The 23,916-nt window shown below is 48.4% G+C and overlaps 1 protein-coding gene across 1 annotated transcript; it reads left to right on the top strand.

The window, feature by feature from the left end:
• Positions 1-3,669: 3,669 nt before the first annotated feature.
• Positions 3,670-15,983, top strand: LOC128728479 (lachesin-like). Its single transcript, XM_053822105.1, has 10 exons — positions 3,670-3,838; positions 4,289-4,345; positions 4,415-4,491; positions 6,645-6,830; positions 6,913-7,105; positions 7,402-7,530; positions 9,843-9,962; positions 12,268-12,438; positions 15,413-15,483; positions 15,744-15,983. The coding sequence occupies exons 1-10, from the start codon at positions 3,670-3,672 to the stop codon at positions 15,981-15,983; spliced, it is 1,413 nt and encodes a 470-aa protein (XP_053678080.1).
• The last annotated feature ends 7,933 nt before the right edge of the window (positions 15,984-23,916 follow it).

Below are 23,916 nucleotides of genomic sequence, written 5' to 3'. Positions count from 1 at the left end.
GTGAAGCATTTTTGAAGCATTTTCCGGCGTGCCAGGCTAGCCAGACCGGATCCTGGCAAATGCCCCATGAATAGTTGACACGAGTTTTGTGGTTTATTTGAGGGCACAGCTCCAACCACGCTACGGTGAGGTAGTATCGAATTACGGAAAATCTGTCGCCGTTTGCAGGAAATCCCGAGGCATACTGCGGGCAAATCGTAGCCCAAGTGCTGGTTTCGTAAAGTTTTTTTCAACGTTTTTTTGCTGCCCGTGTTGATTTTGTAGCTCTTTGCAGGTACTACCTTCAGTTTGTTTCCGTTTGCTGCGCTTTACCGCAGCTTGACACCTCGAACAACCGCACCAGGGACATAGTGTCAACAGGGGGTGTGTTGGTTATGCTTTGGAGAAGGAGATATCTCGTTGGCCTCAAACCGTAACACATTTGCGCTTTGCTATGGTGGAATGTGGCTTATTTGCATATTTGTGAGCTTAATGAGGCCACGAATGACAACTATTTAGAGAAAGGCCTCTTATCTGTAAAAGAGCTACTCATTTTTGGTTTATTCCGCATCTTAGATACCTTAAAGCTCTTGAAATGTTGTCTAAGTGCAAAATAGATGTAAAAAAATTCGTTTTTAATAATCGACCAAGGAAAAACTTTTAATACTTTCATGACTAAAAATGATAATTGCTTAAACTCGTTTAAAATCGAAAATGTTTAAAGGACATCATGCTATCAGAACATTGAAAAACGTTCCATTAAATGCAGTAAACTCCAATTATTTTACTTCAATACGGCTCCCTTTCCTAACGAAGTGGAAAAGTTTTGATGAAGTTTTTAAACCAATCCCAGATTTCAACAAACCGTTGACATTTCCGGCAATAGTCGGTTAGTCCTTTTTCACTCCACTCCGTCCACAGCTCCCCAGATGCTGTTCATTTAAAACACATACGCACACTTATGACACACTACGAGGTGGTGTCGCAGGCGGCATCGACAGTCAGCAGCTCGTGTTTGGACTGATAATAATTGATGACATAAAAACGACGCATTTCCACTTTATTAAAACAACATAATTACGAGCATTATCGGCGTCCCTGCTTCGCCGCCTCACGCGCTCAAGGATGCGCGGTTTCGCCAGGTGCTCTCTAGCCTTTAGTTTTTAACCGCTCGCTTACAGACACGCATCCGTAATCAGGACCAAACCATTGGTGCCACCCAAGCGATACGGGTTACGGCGAACTGTCAATAGCAGCAGCCGAAAAGCGGTAATTAATTGCCCAATCGGGGCCAGCCCGCGGTGCTGCCAGGACACCGGGTTTTGGCGTGGTTTTCGGTATTTCGTTTTTTTTTTGGTTCATTTGGTTTCTACTGCTCCGCCCAGCTGCTTCCTGTGAGTTGCGTTGTTTTCTTGTTTTTGTTCCACTATTTTAATTTTTGAACATATAAGCCACCAGCGGCGCATCTGTTACGTGCGTTGCAGTTGCTATTTTCTCGACAGCCGAGCGTGTAGGGGTTGCGTTTGCGTTCTTTTTTTTGTTGTTCCATAGGTTATTTGTCGTTAGGAGGTTTTTCGTGCAGTGAGTCGAGTTTTTTGGGGGTTTCAAGATTCAATTTCCGGCAGCTATGGTTTGCAGTTCAATTATTCGTTCAACAAAGTTCGGGTTCATAAAAAGGATTCAAATTGCACGGCAATGTCCAGCAAAAATTTAGCTGTACGAGGTAGAGCTATAACAATTGTTGCTCTTGGGAATCGTATTTTGGATTGAATTGTATAATTATGTAATTTTAACACTAAGGTATGATTTTGCATATCCTTAGCATAATTAAAGATTAAGTTCCGAAACAATAATTTGGTTTATAAAGCCTTTATAATTAACAGAGGTTTTTGATATGTTCTTAAAATATGATCTTTCAATATATTAATGAATGTAATAAAATAATTTCGTGTAGTTCTTTTATATCTTCTAAACGGGGCTACTTTCTTTTATCAACAATATCTTCCTGAATGTTACATTTTATTACAAAACGAATGCACCATGCCAAGGCACGTTTTTCGAATCCATCCCGTATGGTATACGCAACATCCGTAGCCGAAGCGAAATTATGAACGATAAGCTGCCAGCCAATGTCGATCAGTATGAGAATTTTTTCAGCTTCTCCACAGAATCCCTGCTGCCAAGCGAAAAACTTGGAAAATCTTCTCCCACAATCCCTGCCCTTCAAATTCTCTCCGCAGCATCACATCGGCAGAGCAAAACTTTCCTACTAAAAGCATCCAACAGCACTTGCAATGCGACAGATATTGAGGGAATCCGAGGGCTCGAGAGCGACAGCATAAAAAAAAGGGACAAGTTCCGCATGTCCGAGGACCTCCGCGGACGGGAGCATAATGGATAATGAAGGCAAACCGAGGAACGGCAACGAAATCATGACATTTTCAACTGTGACCAAACTACCATCGCAATCATCGGTGTCGTTCACGTTGACGACATCGTAGTTGTCGAGATCGTTTCCGTTGCGGTTCTTGATTTCTTTTTTTTTTGTTTGTTCGCCTGTTGTTCTGCCGAGTGTCACCGCACCGTGTGTCCTTCGCAGCTGCGGAACAACTTGAAAAAGGTTCGAGTGTACCGGTGCCGAAGAAAGCAGAAGAAAATGGCAAAAGTGCACACCAAAGTAAGGGAAATATAACTACCCACCGCTACCAGCGGATCCCACCCAGGAACGTAAAGGGCGTTCCCGGACAACATGTTGCATATTACATTACAATTTCCGAAGACTCTCCGTCCCACCATCAGAGCCAATTTCAAGCCAGAAGGTGGCGTTCTGAAGGACCCACAACACCGGTTTTGCCTCGGGGCGAGAAGGGAAAGTTTTTTGATATATTTTCCGTTTTGATTCCTGGCCCGGTGGACGTCCCCTTTCGCCGTCTTTGTCTTCCGGTCCGTCACGTCGTGATGACTTTTATTTATTTACACATATTTCCTTCCCGGCTGTGCTTCGATCTCTCCCGATCTCGATGTTGCTGGGGTTGGGGGTGAAAATGAAACCGAACATGTGTTGCCGAGAATGGGCGAAAAATGTTTCGTGGTGAGGTTTTGTATTTTTTTCTCCCCTTTTTGGGTCTCGTCCTCTTTCGGGATGGAGGAATTTTTCCTTCAGGAAAGGTGGCGTCTTGAGCCAACCGCTGGTGGATGAGTTTACACGTTCTCCGCACGTGTGGTGGCATTGGTGTTGGGTAGAAGATGTCCAGAAAGTTTTCCCTTCGATTCCTAGGATGAATCTTCGCTTTCTGCTCCACGATGTCTAATCGATGTGTTCTTCTCCGCAGGTTTGTAGCGCTGAGCCGCCGCGATAGGATGCGCCTGGGCGGTGTACATTCGACACGGTACCAACCGAACCGGGTGACTCCTTAGAGGCGCAGACACGTGGACGACACCCGGAACCCAACTCTAGACGACTCCGAGCGACCAGAACCGTTCCTAGAGACGACTTACAGCCGTCCGGACGCTACGCTGGCCAGGCCGCAACCGGGCGTAGGGCCGCAGGGCGACGATGCGACCGCTGCCAACCACAACAAGATGACACCAGCAGCAGCAGTAGTAGAAGTAGCAACAGCAGTAGCTCCAGTGACTCTGGAGGACGCGCGACAAACGCGTAGCAATCAAAACGGGCGGACGTGCGGCGGCATGGTCGTGGTACGGCGAGGGCGAGAGCGAAGATGGCCACCATTGGCTCGCTCTGGACGGCCCGAGACCAGCTGTAGCCATACTAGTTTTAATTATAAATTTTATCGTTACCAATACCTTCGACCTGTAGCTATTCTGTACATAGCGTTAGCGATAATTCTAGCACACGGTAAGAACCCTGGGTGGTGGCTATCGGGGAGGTAGGTGGAGGGTGAAGGGGAGCTAGTAAAGTTTGGGGGATAAAACCACATCCGGAAACGTCTGGAAGCTTATTGTAATATTTTGATCACGCGATTTACGGCTTAATTTAACCATATTAGGAAGGTCGAAAGTTTTACAGAAACTCTACAGCAGCCGTAGACTGGTTTTTTATGCTTTCTACAGGTGTTGAGTAGGTTATACGACTATTCTCAGCCTGCTAAACTTACACTCTGTCCCGATAACGTCCCAAAGTGAAATTCTTTGGAAATGTCAAAATTTTCTCCTCATAAAGCGTGATCTTTGCGATTCTTCGATTAACAGTTACCTTTTGATTCTTTTCCTCATTGCCAACGCCGTCATCTTTCCTGACAACGCGTACATCGCAACATCGGCCTACCCCATTCCACCCGACCAACAGTGCATGCATTCGAGCCGGATTTTGTGTATCCACTGGAGAACGTCACAGTCGCGAAAGGTTAGTACAACGACCGTGTAGATCCTGACTCCAACACTCCCAGCTGACTGCTTTGTTTTCTGTCCACAGGCCGTGACGCCACGTTCACCTGCGTCGTGAACAATCTCGGTGGTTATCGGGTGAGTGGGGAGGCAACTCCGGCCCGGGTATGTATCTGATTCCGACGTGAAATATGGTATCGATTCTTCTGTGATTTTGTGGTACTTTACTTTGTTTTTCGTTTTGTCTTTACACCGCTGAAAGAGCACCTCCACCTTATCCTGACCCGAGGCGAGCATGGATGCCATTCCAGACGGTATCTCCTTTGTCCTCTTTGCTGTTCTGGAGCTTCCTGATCTCTGGGAGAGCGTCCATGACCAAACGATTAGTGCCGCCCGTTTCCCGTTTCCCGTTTCATTGCTCTTTGATCCACATCCCGAGCAAATGTCGCACAAACCCGGACAAAGCAACGCCTCCAGGCCTCCAGGGCAAATGCACAAAGGAATGGTCTCTGTTCTTTGGAGCACGTGTGAACGAGCCATCGCGAAACCATCCGTCTGGGACACGTCTGGGAAATGTCTAGCGCCTTTTCTCCGGAAATGGAAGAAACGAAATCAAATTCGCGGTTTCGAGGACACTCATGATCGCTTTGGAGTAGCCGGGCCCAAAGAACAGAGAACTCCAACCGACTCGCTCACAGCTTCCTGGCGACTCGCCTTCCCAACTTCCCACCCGAATCACGTGCACATCATTCTTTGCGAGTTATTTCTTTACACGAGCGTGCACCATTTGAGCGTAATATCTAATAACCCGTGCACCCGCATTTTAGTGGCGTAGCAGCGCACCAGAAATCAGACCAGTTTTGTTCTCCACCAAACTGCCAACTGCACCAGTAGTGAAAGCACCAGTTCTGCACCGCACCTTCCCACAATTCCAGGAGTCCTAACATGTCCCAGGATTCAGCGTTCGGAAATTGTCGGCTCATGTTTGGTGGCACGCGCTTGTCATGTAGATCTCGAGTCGCTTTTGTGACGCATGATCTAGGGTGTTGAACAGCTAAGACTTCGAGCAGAAATTTCCGAACATCTGAATCGATCATCGCGTTTGTTTTTCAGCATCCAAAAGATCCTTCAAACGCAAAGTAATAACCAAACAAAACCATATGACAAGACCAGCACCAACTCCGCACCTGCACCAAGTAATGGTAGTATTTTGCACCGATACTCACAATTTCATCACTGCCCGTCATGTATATGCCAGCATCGGCCCTCTGCACCCTATAGATGCGCTCACTTCACTCTCCAGAGTGTGGTGGAGGCTTAACTGTCCACCTTCGAACTCCCGCTCGACTCCTGCCGCGAGACTCGTTTACTTGCACTTCCACAAATCACAAGGATAAATGCTATATTTCATAGTTTCGTAGCACGCCCTCTGCCAGCAGGATCCCTCGCACGGATCCTTCCGGTGGGGTTTTGTTTTCTCGGGTCTCTCTGTGTGTTTGTGTGCGTGTGTTTTTTGTTCGTTTTGCGGTAGTTCCAATTTGCATGCCTTGTTTAAACTCCTGATCACCCTACAAGCGCCCTTTATGAGCATTTGCTCAGTCGGAAAATGGCTTCTCGGTTGCTCTGAGAAAGCCATACCATTGGAAAGTCGCAGACATTCCATTTGGCCATAAATCTGCTTGCATTCTGCAAACGTTAGAGTAACCCAGACTTGAGCAAAAAAGAAGAGAAACAGACCAACTTCAATCGAACATGACCTAGATGATGTGGTAGCGAGCGCGATAGTAGTAGCAAAAAAAAAAGAAATTGGGTCCAGCACTCGTTCCACCACAGTAGCCTGAAGCTCGATGCGTCGAAGCGAACACCGCATGACCTGGCCGTAGCCTGTTGTTGATGTATGCATGACCCGCTGCAGATATATCGCTTGCTTGCGTTTTTTTTTTGCGTTCCTCATTTCTCTCTCACTTTGCACCGATTACACCTTCCCGCAGTGTGTCCGCTGGCTGTGACCCATTGACCTTGCAGCTGAGCCGCATCCTGGCGAACACATCCTTTTCAAGCAGCCAATCGGTCACGGCTGGCAGCATGCCCAAACCTAACGTGCTGTGCTAATGCACGCGCTTTTTGTATGCACGAAAGGAGCAGCGCGTGTGAATGTGAGCGAATGTTTGTGGGTGTGTGTGTGCGCGTGTGTGTGTGCGCGTGCTTTGTGTTCGGTTCCGGCCCGGGTGCCGTCCGTCATGCGTTACAAGGTGTCTAACACAGTACTCGCCTTGTATATCCTCTACCGGACACCAATACACGCGCACATCATGCAGGTGGCATGGATTAAAGCGGACGCGAAGGCGATCCTGGCGATACACGAGCACGTCATCACGAACAACGGGCGGTTGTCGGTGACGCATAACGACTACAACACCTGGACGCTGGTGATCCGAAACGTCAAGATGGAGGACCGAGGCGTCTACATGTGCCAGGTCAACACGGACCCGATGAAGATGCAGGTAGGATAACGTGACAGATGACAGCTAGCAGCAGGTGTACGTTAACACTCACGCTCGCACGATGGATTCGCATTTTTCGCAGACGGCCTTCCTCGAGGTGGTGATACCACCGGACATCATTTACGAGGAGACATCCGGGGACATGATGGTCCCCGAGGGTGGTTCGGCGAAGTTGATCTGTAAGGCACGTGGATACCCAAAGCCAAAGATCGTGTGGCGACGTGAGGATGGACGTGAGATCATCGCCCGCAATGGCACCCACGGCAAGATGAAAGGTATCCAACACCTGCGGGGCATTCACAGAACAGTCTGTTCGCGCTACAGTCATCCACGATGTGCTGTCATAATTCTCAGTGCCGTTGCGCTTTTTAGCCGGACCTGTACAATTATGCCAATTTGTTAGTCATTCGGCACCTGTCACAGGGAGACTCGGACTGTAACGGTTGTGGGCAGAAGCACCTGCTCTATGACATCCTCCACTCCACTTTCATTCTCTCTCTCTCTCTCTCTCTCTCTCTCTCTCTTTTTCTCATTCGGCTCGTTCACATGCAAAATCAACCCGATGGAGCAGCCACGATAGTCGAGGGTGACATGCTGTCACTGACGAAGGTGACACGGTCCGAGATGGGCGCGTACATGTGCATCGCCTCAAACGGCGTGCCACCGTCAGTGAGCAAACGGCTCAAGCTGCAAGTGCACTGTAAGTAGCAAACCACCGAAACCACACAAAACCTCCCACCCACATCTCACACATGGGCGGCGAAAAATGAACTACCAAAAAGACCGACCGAAAAGGTTCAACGACGCCACCCAAATTCGCTCGGTTTCGAATCACACATTCCGGTCTCGTACGGGCTATCAGTTTCATTCAGCGACCATTAAACTCCCCCGAGTGCTGGCACATCACCTCCAGCAGGAGTTCCCAGCCCGAAGGGGGCGATGATGCGACGATGACAGTGCCGATGCGCTCCGGTTCCACTGGAACCTCGGTCGGTGTACGATGAGGTCCTCGTCGAGTACTACCAAGAGATCCAAGATACGCCGCTACCGGGCGCATACTGATGTCGGTTTGTCATCGCATCCCTTACGGGCCCTTCCGGTGCCCTTCCACCATTGGTCGGGGCCGTGGGTCAGGGACGAAATTTCAATTTAATTCAATTCTTACCTTTGACGCTCTCGTGACGCTCAAGAGGGGGATTTCTGAATGCTATCGAAGTTCACGGTTCGAGCCCGATTTGCATGGGCATTGCGTCGGTTTGGGTGGCTATTAGGAAGCGGAAACTCACCCCCCAGAACCACCCCTTTTTTGTCGAAATGGCAGACAACGGTTCACCCCCACCGAGGCGCCAAATGTCCGACGAGCCAGGCGACAATTACCATACAAATGTTAGTCATGTTATTAAAAATACCGTAACCCTCGACCGGACGGCAACGTCCAACTATTCGCCCCATACGAGACACAGGCAGAAGATTCGAAGGCCGAAAATTAACACCGATTCCCAGCCTCCCGCTCGGGGCGCTGCTAACTCGAAGTTTATGGTTCATTAGAGCAGAGGACGGCAGACTAGGCGAGACGTGTCCACGCTGGCAGCTGGAGTGGGTTTCGCTTATCTTGCCGGGGCCAATGCTACCATTGCTGTTACGCATAAAAAGCCAACCCCTCGCACTGATGTCCTTGTTCTCGGTGCAGGTCCCTAGCCAAGGGCGGGCAAGTTTTGAGGCCCTTTTCTTGGTGTCGTTATAGTTACTGTTTCGTGGGCGCTGGGAACGATGTGGTGAACGAACTAGCCGAGGGACGATGCTTTAATTTTGTGCTTGTGCTTTGTATGCCGCGGGCTCGAAAAGCCGGTGCGTTCCGTCACCAACCGCGTGGATGACAGCACACCAAAATTAACACCGAGTCGTCCGGGAAAGGACGTCGCCACCATCGTGCTGGTGAAGGACGAAACGTCTAAGCTAATCGCTCACCAGGTCCCACAGGGTTGCGTGCTGTTTGGATCGGAGACCCGTGATAAGCAGGCTTTTCCTCGCTCGAGTCTTTTCCCATCTCATTTCCACGCCTAGGTTGTTGCCTCGAGTGAGGCCACAGTGAGGCGAGAAAAAGAGCACACCCGGGGGTTTGCCCTTCGAGCAAACTTTTCCCGTGCAGCGCTTGTTTGATGTGGCGAGTGTTTGTGTGCCGTGGAATATTGTTTGATAATTATTATTAATTTTAATACCCTCTTCCGCTCGGTCTTTTGCCCCATTCCGCACGCCCGTGTGGCGTAAGTGTCGTCGGCTAATCGGTTACGTGCCGCCGAGGTTGCCTTCCGGCTGATTTCGAGAGCCCTTTGCGTGGGTTGTGCGAAGCCGCCTCATAAAACACCTCGAAACAGGTGTAAATTAAACACGTCCCGACGCAGCATGTGCTGGTGGCGTTTATGAGTTCCTCCCGATGGGCCGCTTTCCTTCGTAAGCGCCGTTTGTGATGGTTTTTTTTTGTCTCACCCCGTATTGCTTCTAGAGGGTGGGAATTATATTTATGAGTTTTTCAGCAAGTGGAGAAGGTGCGAACCTTTCGGTGTGATGAAATCTATTCAGAGGTGCTGTTTGGGATGCGAAAATCGCTGCGCTGAGGGATAAATAACAATGTAATAATCATAAACCCAAGATCAATCAAGTGGCCGTGGAAAGATAAATGGGTATCGCTTCATTTGCAAGCTCCCCAAATAAACATTCGCCGTTTTTGGAGTTGTTTCTGTTGACAAAGCTGTTTTTAGGAGTGCGAGCTGTTGGCAACTGCAGCAAGTGTGAAGTTTTGGTTGCTTTTAAAAGATTATTAATCGACCAACAATATTAAAATTGAAAAATAAAATATTTGACGTTTCACTCCGTGTTGATGTGGATTCCAAAAGTATTCATATTCATTTAAAATTCCCTACCAGTGTGACAAATTTGTATCACATTCTCACACTGTTCGTATTTTTTGTTGTCTCTTAATATCAATGTTCACTTTTTATTCGGACGTTTCAGTTCATCCGTTGATACAGGTGCCAAACCAGCTCGTTGGAGCCCCGCTCGGTACGGACGTGACTCTCATCTGCAATGTAGAGGCCTCGCCGAAAGCCATCAACTACTGGCAGCGTGAAAACGGTAAGTCATCTATCCGATCGTCTGTCATATCAAAACGTAAATCTACTGCGTGCTTTTAGAGGAATCATTAGAATAGGAAAACAACGAAAAATAGGGGTGAATTGAAACTCCCCATGTCTGCTAATCGAAACCTCCAGGCAAAAGCGACAAAATGTTGGCATAATTTAGCAACTTTGCTATCGATTGCCACAACGTACACTTTTCAGCCACAACGAATATGATTCGCCGTCAAAAGGATGGAAAACGCAGGGATGAAACCACCCTATCCTAAAAATAACCCTAAGGGTTATTTTTTGTTTGACTCCAAACACCCCAAACCCTTAGCCAGGCTCCACTGACGCATGCATTGGGTAGCGTTTAATTTATTGAAAATTAATTTTCGCACAGCTCACGAATCCGCTGCACCGTTTTGCTTGCCGAGCGGCGACATTGGAATCGTTTATAACCAGCTGTTGATTACTTCGCGAGCTGTGGGAGCACAAAAACAAGCGCAGGGTCCAGCGACGAGTCACGAATGGGCAGTGTCCAGGTTTAGGGACTAAAACAAAACATTCCTTTTCGCTCTACCCCTACCTCTTTCCTCACGCTACCCCCCACCCCTTCGGATTCACCAGTTCAATCTCCGTTCTCTTCACTCCACACGGTTCACCGGCCATTTTATCCACCGTTGGTGCTCGATTCATGGTTTTTCCAGTATTTGGATGGTTCGCCATAGGATTTGTGAACGAATCCACCCTCACCGGGACCCTCGCTACTGATACGGGGCTTTGTGCCGGGTGGCGATCGTGGACAGAGGCGAAAAGGGCTCGTGCGTCATCGACGCACGTATGGTCATTTAAAACGCAATTTCGACTATCATCGCCCCTCGTCACAGTCTCCATCTCCTTTCTCCCCCCTCCCTCCCCCATGTCTCCTGTCCATCCCCCTCACGAGCCCCATTAAATTCCACTGTCACCAGAACCCTCAACCCCACCAACACAATGCCGCTTGTGGTGCATCGCATAAACGGTGCCGTTTAACGGTCGCTACCCTTCCAAAGGGTGGCTCACAAGGGGGTGTGTCGCTTTTTTTATGCGCTATAGAAGAGCTCCCTTTGTAGCCCATGCCCTTTTCGCATGCGATGCGCTTGTATGCGGGAAAACGGCGTACGTGATGATCATGGACCGTTCTGGCACACGCACACCGGACGCGTAGGTCGCGGGGGGGGGGGGGGGGGGTGGTGGGAGAGGAGGCCCACCAGCGCATGTATTTTGCATTATCTGTTCAAATTGTAATTATTTATTCAATGTTATGAATGTAAATAAGTTAAATTACTTGTTAATCATAAAACACACGCACGCTCACCCGCGACACAGCGCGGTGAGGGGGAAAAAGGTGGGATGAAAAGGCAACTGGAAAGGAGGGGAAAAGGGCAGGCTGTTTGCAGCTGCACGCTAGCGCGACTTTGTTCCCGGTGCAGTACATGCACCCGGGCGGAGGAAATGGATAAATTCACAAATTTGTTGCCCATCACGAACCGGCAGGGTGGGTGTATGGGGGTAAGAGGGTGGAACGGTGGGGTGCAAAACATGAGCGTTTCCTCCCACCTGTTCTCCTCTACCACCCAGGAATCCTTGTTATGCTCTGTGGCTGGCGCTTCGCAGCAGGTACGCCACCAAAGTCAACCACCATAGTTCGGGTGCTTCCTCGCCAGGTGGCGCTTTCGTGGTGTGGAATGCACATTAAAGCAAAGCCCCCGCGGAAACCCGCGTACAAGCGGCGGCGTGTTGGCCAGCCGGTGAAAGATGGTTATTTATTTTGTTTAATGAAATAAATATTCCCCAGCTACCGCATTTCTGGCCAATCCTCAGCGTAGTCCTGCTGAGCACGAAGCTGACCCACAACGACGCGTTCTGGTGGCTTTCCAGGCGGAAATGGAAAAGGTGTGCTTCCTCAATCGACCTCACTTGTTTATCCAAGCATGCACGGTTTCACCAGGAAAGTGCCTGGCTGCGAATGGGAACCGGTGGCGTCTAGTGTGCTTGAGGGTTGTTTAACTCCACACCCTTCAGGAGGTGCGTCTGCCATATCGGCACCCGGCACGCGTTTGATTTGCGAGGCTTGAAGTGTTTAATCAGTACCGTGACATGCTGCCGCCACCGTTCGCTGTTTGTACAACAGACGTTCGCGGTTAGACCAAATGGCCCTCACGACCCGGAGAGTCCTCACGTGTAGTGTGTGAAGGTCTCTCGTCGAGAAGCACCTGCAGAATGACCTCTGGTGGACTGTTGCGACTGTTTCTCATGCACTTTCTCTCTCACTACAGGCGAAATGATCATCTCCAACGAACGGTATCTGATGAACGAAAACGAGAGCTCCATGTACGCGGTCCAGATGACGCTGGTCATTCGGAAGCTGCATAAGGCGGACATGGGAGGCTATAAGTGCATCTCGAAGAACAGCATCGGCGATGCAGAAGGCACGATACGGCTGTACGGTAAGTAGCGCAAAGTTATACATTGTACATACAGCAGGTTGTATGCCTATAAGAAGGCGCATGTTTAAATATTGGGAAGACGACAATTTTGACAATTATGACAGACAATTGATTAAATTGATCTTCTTGAACTTTTTTCGTTGAGAGGCATTTTTACCCTTAACATTCTGTGTGAATCAAGGATGAATTTTAAAAAGCTTTTGTATGATAAATGACCTTCTCCTTTGGGATCCGTTGAGAAATAACTGTAAACTCGTAACACCCTCATCCAAAGCAAGATTTGAACACACATATCGAGCGATGCGAGGCCGAGTACTTTAACCACTAAGCTGTCAGCTCCACTGTTCGGATGCTGTGGAGAATACCGTATAGCTTCTCATGCGCGATCTCGAAGGTTAGCTGCAACATCCCATCCCTTAGCTTAAGCTACATACAATAGGTACGGTTTCATGAGCAACCAAGGCAACAGAAGCCGCATGCCCATTCTCCTGGCAGTCACGGTGAAAGCAACACTTGCCCGCGCACAATGCAAGGTAGATGCTAAAGTGCTCCCTCGGGAGAGGGATGAGAAAAAGCAAACCACCAGAAAGCAATACCTCTCCCCGGGAGGGATTAAAAAAAATCGAAATAAAAAGTGCAGCGACGCGGCGGAAGCTAAAGGAAGGCCACCACCCGGCTGGCGATGACGATGGGGATGATAATAATGATGATCGGATGACGATAGCGGCGACGCTTGTGATTCGGGGTTGGTCGTTAAAGCAAGAGAATGGAGGAAAAAATATGGAAACATACACACAACAAAACGCCAACACACGGGTGAGTGTGTAAACCTAACCTCTCCACATGCATTCCAAGCCAAGGCTTAGCTCGGGGAGTCCTTTGCTTGTCTGCTCACACACCATGTGGTTCGATGAAAAAAAAAATGGAACGCACCCGTCTATTATCCACAGCGGCAGGAATTCCGACATGATTCGCCAAAGTTTCGACTCCCACCATGAAGGGAGTCCTTTCGGAAGAGGCAAAGAGCCACCATCCCGATGCTAGTCGACAGTGTGGGCAGAAAAAAGCGGCAGCATGACGACGACGTCGACGAATCCCTCGTTGATCCTTGAGCAAATCGCAACAAACAGTGGAAGTGAGAGGACAGAAAAAAACTTCTCCGACCATCCACAAGGATGAAGGTGCATACATAAAAATGAAACACCCACCGTTTCTGCTTCGTTTTCCACCAGCCAGAGCGCTTCTTCTAGTGTGGTAGCAACAAAAAATCCCTTGTGGGACGTGGAGAGAGGTCTAAAGAATGGAAAAAGCAGTAAAAAAAAACGACGAACCCCCGGCACATTATTCGCTTACTCCCGGGCGGTTCTGGCGTATTTCTTTCGAGGCCCTACTGGGAATATCCCTGCGTACTCCGCCAGCGTTGTGGTTCCGCTTCATGTACCGCTTTCGGAAGGAATTTGTGTTAACAATACGTTCGCCACTTTACGGTACAGTGGGGAAGAACAAAACGCCAAAACCGCACGCACGCCGATCTGCAGAAAGGCATAAGGCAGCAGGACAACCCTTCGGGAGCTGGCTGGTTGGTTCGTAATTAAAAACAAAACGAATGAGAGTGGGTTTTCTCGATCGAATGGCGGTTTCGTGCTCCATTGCCGGATGTTGCCGGTTGCCAATCGAAGCGAAGGGAATTTAAATCTCATTGGTAATTATACATATGGAGTTGTTGGATTAATTCGGGTTTCTTTGACTTCCTTATACACTCAGCAATGTGATTATCATCAACAGTTGTAAACATGATGTCAAGAAAATGAATTCGTTTATTTATTTTGTTCATCACACGATTGTTAATCATTTACAAGGATTATTTAATGATTTTAATTGCAACAAACTATTTGCAAAATGGCTATAATTTGGTTTATTTCATCAGTTATGCATTCAAAATTTTCATTAAATTGCATTCAACACGCTTGATAACGATGTTTTCCGCACCATATGAAGGGTTAACAAAGATACTACCATACACGACCCTGCAAGCTGCCTCTGGCGACAACCCTACCAGACCACACACTTAAACCACCTCCAACGTAGCGTGCACATCCACGAGAGCGCTCTCAACCTGATCATTTCATCGCTATTATCAGCGAAGCTGGCAAAAATTCCTCCCCGAACACCGGGCGCCTCCATGGTAAACGCTTAAAATATTAAAAATCATCCCCACATTCACCGGGAACAATGGCAACGGTGCGAGCGCGTGCGATTTGCTTTCGGTTTTTATTTATTATGTGTGTGTGTTTTTTTTTCATTCACCCTTCCATCGTCCTTTCGTCCTTGCGGCACTTGTTGCCAGCGGGTGGTGTTGCTTTAGAGCGCCGGCACAAAACGCATGTTATCACAATGGCCGCCAATGGCAACGTAATCGGTCCCGAACCCGGATGAGGCAGCGTTTCAAGCGCCATCTGCCGGTGGAACTCCTTCACCCGCATCAGCATTACACAAGTGCAAAACCCGTGCCACCCAAATCCTTCAGGATACGCTTCGCACGGGATCGAGAGAAAAGGCGGACTAGAAATTATTACCGGTAATGGCCGGTCGGTGGCGCATAAGTCGCCATTGTGTGCGAGAGGGATGGCGCTAGAGGGGTGAGAAATCGTTGCATAATGCCAGCAACACACAAGCACGAGCAAAGCTGCTCGGTTTCCTACACGGGTGGACAATCCGGACCCGTTTGGTGTGTTTTAATCCCACCGTTCCTCGGATGGCTCGACAATGCGTCCACTGGCGTAGAGTTAGTCAGCTGGAACAGGGAAATAAAAGAGTGGAGATTATTTCGGGAGCAAGTTCCCTTATTCGGGTGGGTTTATCGTCGCAGCTTCCCATCGGCTAATCTTATGATTGTTTTATTTGTCTTCCGCTAAGCTAAAACCTACGCTTCATGTTCGTTTGCCTCATGGGATTTTCTTTTTCCCACCCATAGAGATGGAGCTGCAGAAGAAAACCAAATCCGCCCACCGAGTCAACAGCGTGGAGGACACCTCGGGCACTGATGTAAGTAGCCACTCAGACAATCGATACCTGTACCAGCCGTAATGAGCCGATTGGTTTCGTTCGCGCTGCGGAAAAGTTTAATTACCAGCCTTCTCGAAGGTGGCTGGGAAATTCCAGGCAGTGTGTTCCATACAAATGAGCCTGCTATTTAGAAGCTGCGATGAAATGGAACTGTTCCAAACTGTTGTCAATATCCACACACCTCGTTGGGTGACCTCTATTCAGCTTCTTGTTCGTCCACTTGGCGCGTTTCATTGCAGGAGATCAACTCCACGCCGAACATCGAACCTCCGGAAGAGAGCAGCAAAATTCACAAAAATGGCCGACTGTACAAGGGCTTGCAGGCGGGCGAACACGACCTAATTAGTTCCAGTACCAACGGTACAGCTGGAACCCTCCGGAACAGGCCGTGGCTGAGGTTACCACTGGCCCTCACCATTCTCGTGGTCGTGTTCGTGCGGTTCCGATGCCACGGGATGTTGTCAATCGGACGTTCCTAGCTCAGGACGGGGACTTCAAGGGAGAACCTTACGACGTTCCGCATCACTCCCACCACAAACTCTCGCTTTGTGGAAACAAATTGGACCTCGGAGCAGTCGCGAATGCTGACAAACAGATCGTAAATCGACGCCAATCATTTACGCCCTTCGATTAAAGGGTTGGAAAATGGGAAAAAAACGAAACAACTGCGCGTATCTGAGACCTGGGCGCGATCTTTCAGCCGGAAAATCACGCGGTTTTTGACACCTGGTGATGTAAAATTAAGCCCGAAAATGCACGCAGGTAGGGTACGCAAGGAAACCAAACATGCCGAACATTACGAAACTAATCCCGCCCGCTCCAGGAGGCGATAAATTAAAACAAATTAGCTAAATTGCGCACCAATTTAAACTGCACCTTCCCGCATCCCGAGCTCGCTGAAGCGGGAAGACATAAACATACAGAAACAAACGCAAATAAAAGAAAACTCCATCCCGAACAACAAACCAAAAATTGTGGCAGCAACAAACAGACCCACACCGGTGGTTGCATGGTTGGAGAAGCCCATGCGAAACCAATTAAGAGGATGAGACAACTGGCGGCGCATATGCGCCCGTGCCATAGCCGGTGTTGAGTATCTTTTTTTTTTTTCTTTTTGCTACACTTCTTCTTGCCCGGGAAAACACCCCGGCGTATCGCCCGCAGTCCATTCGTCTTGCTCACGGGGTCGGATGTGGTCTCGCATACGTTGCGCTTTCTGCGGCGGTTCATTTCCGGTGCATTTCGCTGGTTGGGCCTGGCTTTGTCACCGAATCGGGCAGCGAAGCGCGAGAAGGCTCGCAACTCACGCTAATGAGCCGATGTGGTGGTGGAAAATGGGTGAGAGAAAAAAGGGTAGGGGTTGAAGGGGGTTGGAAAAATCCACAATTTCCACACCGCGCGGGCCATCATTAGCCGTAATGGAAATTATTTTTAGCATACCGAACATCGCGCATTCATATCGAGATAGCGAATGCGTACATAGGTGTGTGTGTGTGTGCGGCGGTTTTTTTGTTTGCTTGATTCTCTCCTCCCTCCCTCCAAAACCTTCACCCCTCTAAGGAAAAAGCACGCCATTCGGTTGCATTCTCGCGCTAGTGGCAAAGAAGCTGTATCAGCGAATGAGTTGTGGCACGAAAGATGGGAAATGGAAGCGATATTTGTGCTGCTTTAATAATCACACCGTGCGACGGTTTGCTGGGATCGCTGGAGCAAACTCCTACTCCTGCTCCTGTGACGGAGAAAAGTGCCAAAAAAACTGCTTTCAGTCTGCATGCTTTGTAACCCGCGGTACACGCGCGCCGATGGAGACGATTCCAACTAGCAAAAAGAGGGGAAAAAAATGCATGCTCGCTGGTCGCAGGGCCGGAAACGGCTCGAAGGGAGGGATAGTAAAAGTGTAAAAACAAAACAAAACCACATCCCAAAACCCCTGCCGCAGTAGAGCGATGCAGGTAGGGCCATTTTTAAAATGAAATTTAATAATAAAATGCGAGCAATCGGCATTAAAAGGGAGAAAGAAAGCGCCGCAGCAATGGTGCAGTAGATGGAAGAAAAAAAAACAATCCTGCAACAAAGACACAGTAAACATATACATATAGCGTACTGAGTGGGGCGCGGGTGGCTGAGCGACGAGAAGCCAATTAATGCGCCCACTCTGTCAGGATATTGGGTGAGAAAGAGAGATCATTTGAGGAGCGTTAACGATAACAATTGAACTTATTACACACTATCCAATATCAGTAACAATACTAAATGCATTATCAAAGAAAAAGCAAACACAATTTTACTGCGCGTGGCGCGGTGGTCCGCCATCGCTGTTTCCCTTCCCTCGTCCTTTTCCCTTCCGTTCATCACCACCATCGTAGTCCAGCCGGCTCACCGCATACTAGCGAGTCGTGATTTAACACAAAAAAAACAAACAAAACAAAACAAAACAAACAAAAATCAAAACAATTTAGCTCTAGTAGAATAGTTGAGCCATCGAGAGGGAGAGAGAGAGAGAAAGAGAGAAAGAAAGGAAAGGAACACAAACAGAAAAAAAACGAATAAAATAAAATAAAAGAAGCATAAAACATTCACAAAATTGAACGAGACTAAAACTCACGAGCACCGGGCAATCGATCAATCGCGCCATTGATCCATTACACATATAAATAAGCATCCATATTATTAGCCAACCAAAAACAAAGGAAAAAAAAAGGAAAAGCAGCGCACGTTTCCGGCATCGGGCGGGCTGTGGAAAACGGATTACTTGTTGTTTTATCGTTTCACCTTACGTAAGCAGCTCGAAAAAGGGGTGCCGACGGTAGGGGCAAACGGACTCGTTTCCCACTTTTCGTTTTCTTTTAGCCACCCCTTCTGGTAGGGGTGAGCGCAGAGCTGGAAAGTTTGCCGGAAAAGAGGGATAACTTTGCCGGTTTTGCGTTCCCGGCGAGTGTGTTGGGTGGGAGCAGATATTTTGCAACACGCTCGCGTTCGTTCAGGACAGGTACGGGATTGTAGGTGTACGTGTGTGTGTATAGCGTGTGCGCTAGGCCGTTCTCAGCACTGTAAAAATTAATTGCAAACATAGATGTGAACTGCGGCAGCGCAGGACTCCAAAGGGGGCTGGAAAAATGAAATGTTATCGCACCGGCTTCAGCTAGAGAAGATAACGATAAAGAAGGAAACAGAAAGTGGACACAAAAGAGGGAAAAAGAGGATAAAAAGAGAGAGAGAGAAAGAAAGAGAGAGAAAAAGAGAGAAAGAAAGAGAGAGAAAGAGAGAGAAAGAGCATATAAAACGATCGTTATCACTGGATCAAAATTGAAATGGGAAGCTAATCAGAATGTTGGGAAAGAAGTCGACCACGTGGGTTCTCCCAGGGGACATCCGCACGTTAACGTATTGGTAAATATAGCCCCACCCTATCCCTTGTTCCTTCCGATTGACCATTCCCTTCCCACTCACCCCACCCCTTCTCCCCAGATAGCTAAGTAACGCGGTGGGGCAGGGGAGCAAGGCAACTACTCTTCAAGCAAATTTATGATATAATCATAAAGGAAATGGACATAACACGAGAACTAATGGTGAAAATAAAGAGAATAAAATCCCAAAAAAAAGCAACAAAAGCTCATGCGGCGTTTTGTTTGATTTGCCTTCATTTTCGTATATCCTGTCGCTGTTTGGTTTTTTCGCCTTCTTCGGCCTATTGCGCAAGCTGCTGCTGCTGCTGCTAGTACTTTTGAGTCGAACTTTCGCTTCGTTCCGATCAAACAACTTAGCTGCACGTTGCAGCCCGTATCGAAGGAAGAAAGAAAAAGAAGTTCGCCAAAGGACGAAAACTCCTACCGGCACTTGGATGTTGACGCGAATGGGCGGCAAAATCGATACTGCCAGTTGTGGGCGAAATAAATGGCAAACTTTCTGACGGTTCTTAAATCTCTCCCCGAGGCTGGCCGATCGAAGGGTGAGAATGTTGAGCAAGGAGACGAAAAAGGACACTTTCTTTCAAGCCGCGTGGATGGCTCTTGCCCGCTAGATGGCCAGTTTTCCGAGGCTCACGTCCAGGCAGCCTGCCAGACATAAAAAAGGAAGCACAAAACTGGAGCTCCACCAAGTCGCGGCAGATTCTTGATGGTGCCATTCGGCGAATTGACAGGCGACACGGAATGCAGTTCACAGGAATTGAATTTCACGACATCAACCGTTGGTGACGAAAGCGCGAACGTTCGCTTTTCGCCTTTTTGGGCGCTCTTGTGACAACGTTTTAGCTCGATTTAGTACAACTTGTACTAAACGTAGTGCTTAAATTCATGTGCAAATGGCCCATCCGCGACGCTGGCATCCTGCTAGGACCTTTCCCTGTCTCCCAGAATTGATGTGGCAACGATACAGCACGACATCAGCTACTCCGCCTCACTACCGTGAGGTCAGGATTTTATTATGCATGCAAGTAAGCGATACGCCGAGAGTTGCGCCGAAACTTTTGACTGCTTTTGACATCTGCCATCGGCCTGACCGGGTTTGTTTGCGTTCTCCCTGTCCCTGCTGCAGGAGTAAAGGAGTCATCCCAAAATTCGCCTGACGAGAGGGTCCAAAGTTCGAATGTATTAAATTATTTATATATTCACTTTTCAGCCGACTACCATCAACTGGCCGAGCTTATCCACCTCGGTTCGGTGTTTTCGCTCGATTGGAATGTGCCCTGGAATTTGTTTATTTTCCTGCCTCTCCCAAGCGTAAGTTTTTTGCTATCCCTTTCCGAAGAGCATCCTTTTTTTCGCAGCATCTCAGCAACGTTCAGCTTTCGAAACAAAGGCAATGGTGCGTTGCGTGGCGTTATTGCTCGGCAACTAGTAGATTATTGAATGAACGCCACATCAGCGCCTGGCAAACCCACCCCAACTGCCGGCCATTTAACATCCTTCGCCACGTGGGCCGGAAAATGGAACGCACGTAATTGGAATTAAACCGTTCCGCGGAAAGGAGTTGCGCTTCTTAAGTGCAGCTGCTAATCCCACCAACCGTCACATACGGCGTCGCACTGACCAACGTGCAATCCTCCCGAAAGCTCATCAGTGCCCATCTTTACGAGAGCTCCACACGCTAATCCGTTTAACGTTCAGCTCGTAAAATGCGACACGTGGCCTGAGGGTTTGGCGAAAAGCGCACGAGCTACAAAAGCGGGAGCACTCAGCGCGTAATTCAGCATCCTACAATGCGGCGCAAAACAGCGGCGAAGCTAATCTCGCTTGAAAACCCTCAGCCTCGTGAGTGAGGAAGATGGTTGGGTTCGTGGTGGGGATGGTTTAATCAACTGCACGTCGATCCAAGGCGGGCTGAAAGCGGATGTACCATCTTTGGGGGTGGGAAACTCAATTCCGACGTCGGCGAAGTGGCTACGGACATCTTCTGCAAATTGCGTTAAGGAACACTGGCTGGTGGTATGCCAGCGATGCAAGCAGTACACAATGAAGCATCTCTCGCAGGACTTTAGCTCAACAACGAGCCAAAAAGAACAACAATAACCACGCACAGTGTCCATCGAGCGACACCGAGGCGGGAAGAGATATTGATGAAATTGATCGACTCTCTTTCGACCGGGGGTACCCATAGCGGCATTCCAGGGCCCTCACTGGCAGTCGTTTGGCAGTCGTTGAGTTAATACTCCTCCACATTTTAACCCTCGTGCCACAGGCTGCTCGGTGTCACCATCTCGGCGGGAAAAACAACGCTTCGGGGGGAGGATTTTTCAGCCTCCAAGACAAAGAGGGCGCGTTGCCCGAAAGCGGAAGAACCCTCCGCTGAAGCATACCACCGCTTCTTCCCACCATCCGGCCAAGGGCGCATTCCACGCCAATATTATTTCAATAAACAAAGCGCGCAAAGCGTGAAAAGAAAATGATCCTCTTACGCGACGTCACGTTACGGATGGGTGAAGGGAGGAGGGGGGGGGGGGGTAAGAGCATGGCATGGGTGGGCGGGGGGAGTGAGGGCAACATTGCGAAACGATGTATCGTACCGACATCCGGGGCGGAAATCGCGAAGATGCCATCGTGAAGATGTTGCGGAAGCGTAATTTCATTACCCGCGACCGATCGCATTACGACACCGGACGGGGGTGTAGAGGGTGGCGATGAGGGTGGCTTCCAGCGAGACATATTGGCATCGGCTCGCTAGAAATGGCATTGCAAAATAGCTACATAAAAAAATTGCAAAATGAATCCTCTTAATGAGCTTAAACGGCGTGTTCGAGAGCGTTCGAATCTACGCGGAGCTTTGAAGTGCGTTGAGGAGAAGTACTACAGTAGGGTTCATTTTTTGTCGCCAACTCATTTCACGTATATATTTTTGCTCCTAAAACAGTCCAACACAAGGTCAATATTAAGGGGTCAGAAGGTTTATTGAGATTTACCTCTAATACCTTTTGCAGAAGATATATTAATCTTTGTATAACCGAAAGCAAACAGTCTCGAATTAAGGGTTCTATGGAGGTGATGCGTCTTCATCCTTCACACATTTATCGCCAGAAGGCGAGCATCTCATTCGTACATCTTCACCCTCTTAACTGACGAACCATCTCCAAAGATAGCGAGCCAGGTAGTAGGCATCCTGCAGCTCATGGTAAGCGGATCAGGAACCCCGAAAAACGACACTTTGTTCCCAACGAGCGAGACGTCGTGTACATTCACCCCTTCTACATCTCCCACACTGTTATACACCTTCCCGAATCGGCGAATTCCGGTGGGCACGGGAGGCTTAGGACAAAAATTTTCATTTAGTATTTACAATTTAATTTCACCACCCGCCTGGGAGACCCTCCGTGTAATGGGCTTTAGAGGGCGCATTTGAGCCAACCTCGAAGTGGGCTCTCGATGTTCGCTATACTCCGTTCCCAGCGAACCTTATCGGTGTCGAACCGGATACCGGTTGCATTGCACGAGAGTAAACCGTTGGTTGCTCTGCAGAGGCTTGACGCCTTGGAGAAGCATGATTTGAGGGGTTCAGACAGTTACCAAAACCTGGTGTCGTGCGAGGTTTATGCTGCTGTTGGTGAATCAATTGATTTTTATGTCTCTGGTCTTTGCTGAGAAGTGAGGTGGAAAATGAACTACCAAACGACCAGCGCATGGAGGGAGAAGGATGCGAAGATGGATAATACTTTCGTCGCTTGGAATGTGTAGCGAGTTTCATTCATTAAAATCCTCAATCGGTAGAAAGTGAGCCAAGCGCACGGTACGGGTTTCTTACGGGTTTTAAGAAATGTCTGACTTCAACTGACATGTTTTAGAAGACAGACGCATTCTTCTTTACAATGCAGGGTTAAAATTTCATCAATACAAGCTTCAAATTTGTTTTATAAGACCTGTACAACAGTAAAGGTGCTCATTCGTTGTTCATCAGTTAATTTTTGGATTTTTAGGATGCCACAAAAGTTAGGAAGTCTCAAATAATAGTCCTGAGATGTGTTTCAAAAAGTCATGTGGAATTTGTAGTTGCACGCCATTTTGTTATAAGACAACTATAGGTTATAGCCTTTGCTTACCTCCGTGAAATAACACCACTTAGCACAGTCTCCGAATAGTTCAGCCCAGGTCATGTGCTGTTATTTTTTCCAGCACTCACATCACGTCGCTTGTTTGTCGACTGCTCGCTCAGCTGTCAAAGGCTGGCCAGACTCGGCGCATTAAAGTAAACATCATCCGGTCTGAGCAACATAAAAAAAACGGACGCCATCGCACCACTAGGAACAGTGTCCCACCGGTACTGACAAGAAATAATTTCGTTAATTTATTATAAACGAAACGCTTGTGAAGACCTGAGACCGATCGTTTCGCTTGCGGGTGAAAATCAACATTGTCCGGATGCTCTGGGCAGTACTGGCACGCACGAGGCAGCTGAAATTATTGATTAAATATGCGTTATCTACACACCCACCAAACTACAGCCTGCTGCACCGCGAACCAGAACACCGCAGTGTTGTGCGGGAAGTTTTGTGCGTGCAGTGAGTGTTTTATTTTTTTCCACCATTTATTTCTTTTGTTCCAGGGCGGGAGAGCCCTGTGTTGAACCAGATCAAGCACAAAACACGTAAAGCGGCCAATATATTACTGAAACCCCTCGACCTAAGCGAGCCCGTACTCGGAATCACACGTCCGACACGTCCGACACGTCTAGGCACGATCCGCGTGCCGATGGACTGGCATATTCCCTGCTGTTCCTAGGTCGGTCACGATCCGACGAGACCTTTGGTGTGTCAGAGTGCAGCCTCACTAACTGCCACTTCGTTAACACTTCGCTGCATGCGGGCTTTGGTGAAAGGACGAAAAACAAAATGACCCACGAGTGGAAAAGCAGACAAAAAGTAACGAATAACACCAACACCGCTGACCGGCAGGGATCAAATCGATCCGGCTGCTGAAAACGATC

Source organism: Anopheles nili, chromosome X (assembly GCF_943737925.1).
Source record: "Anopheles nili chromosome X, idAnoNiliSN_F5_01, whole genome shotgun sequence".
Taxonomy (NCBI): domain Eukaryota; kingdom Metazoa; phylum Arthropoda; class Insecta; order Diptera; family Culicidae; genus Anopheles; species Anopheles nili.
The sequence above is the reverse complement of the archived record's forward strand: the minus strand, read 5'-3'. Positions and strand labels throughout refer to the sequence as shown.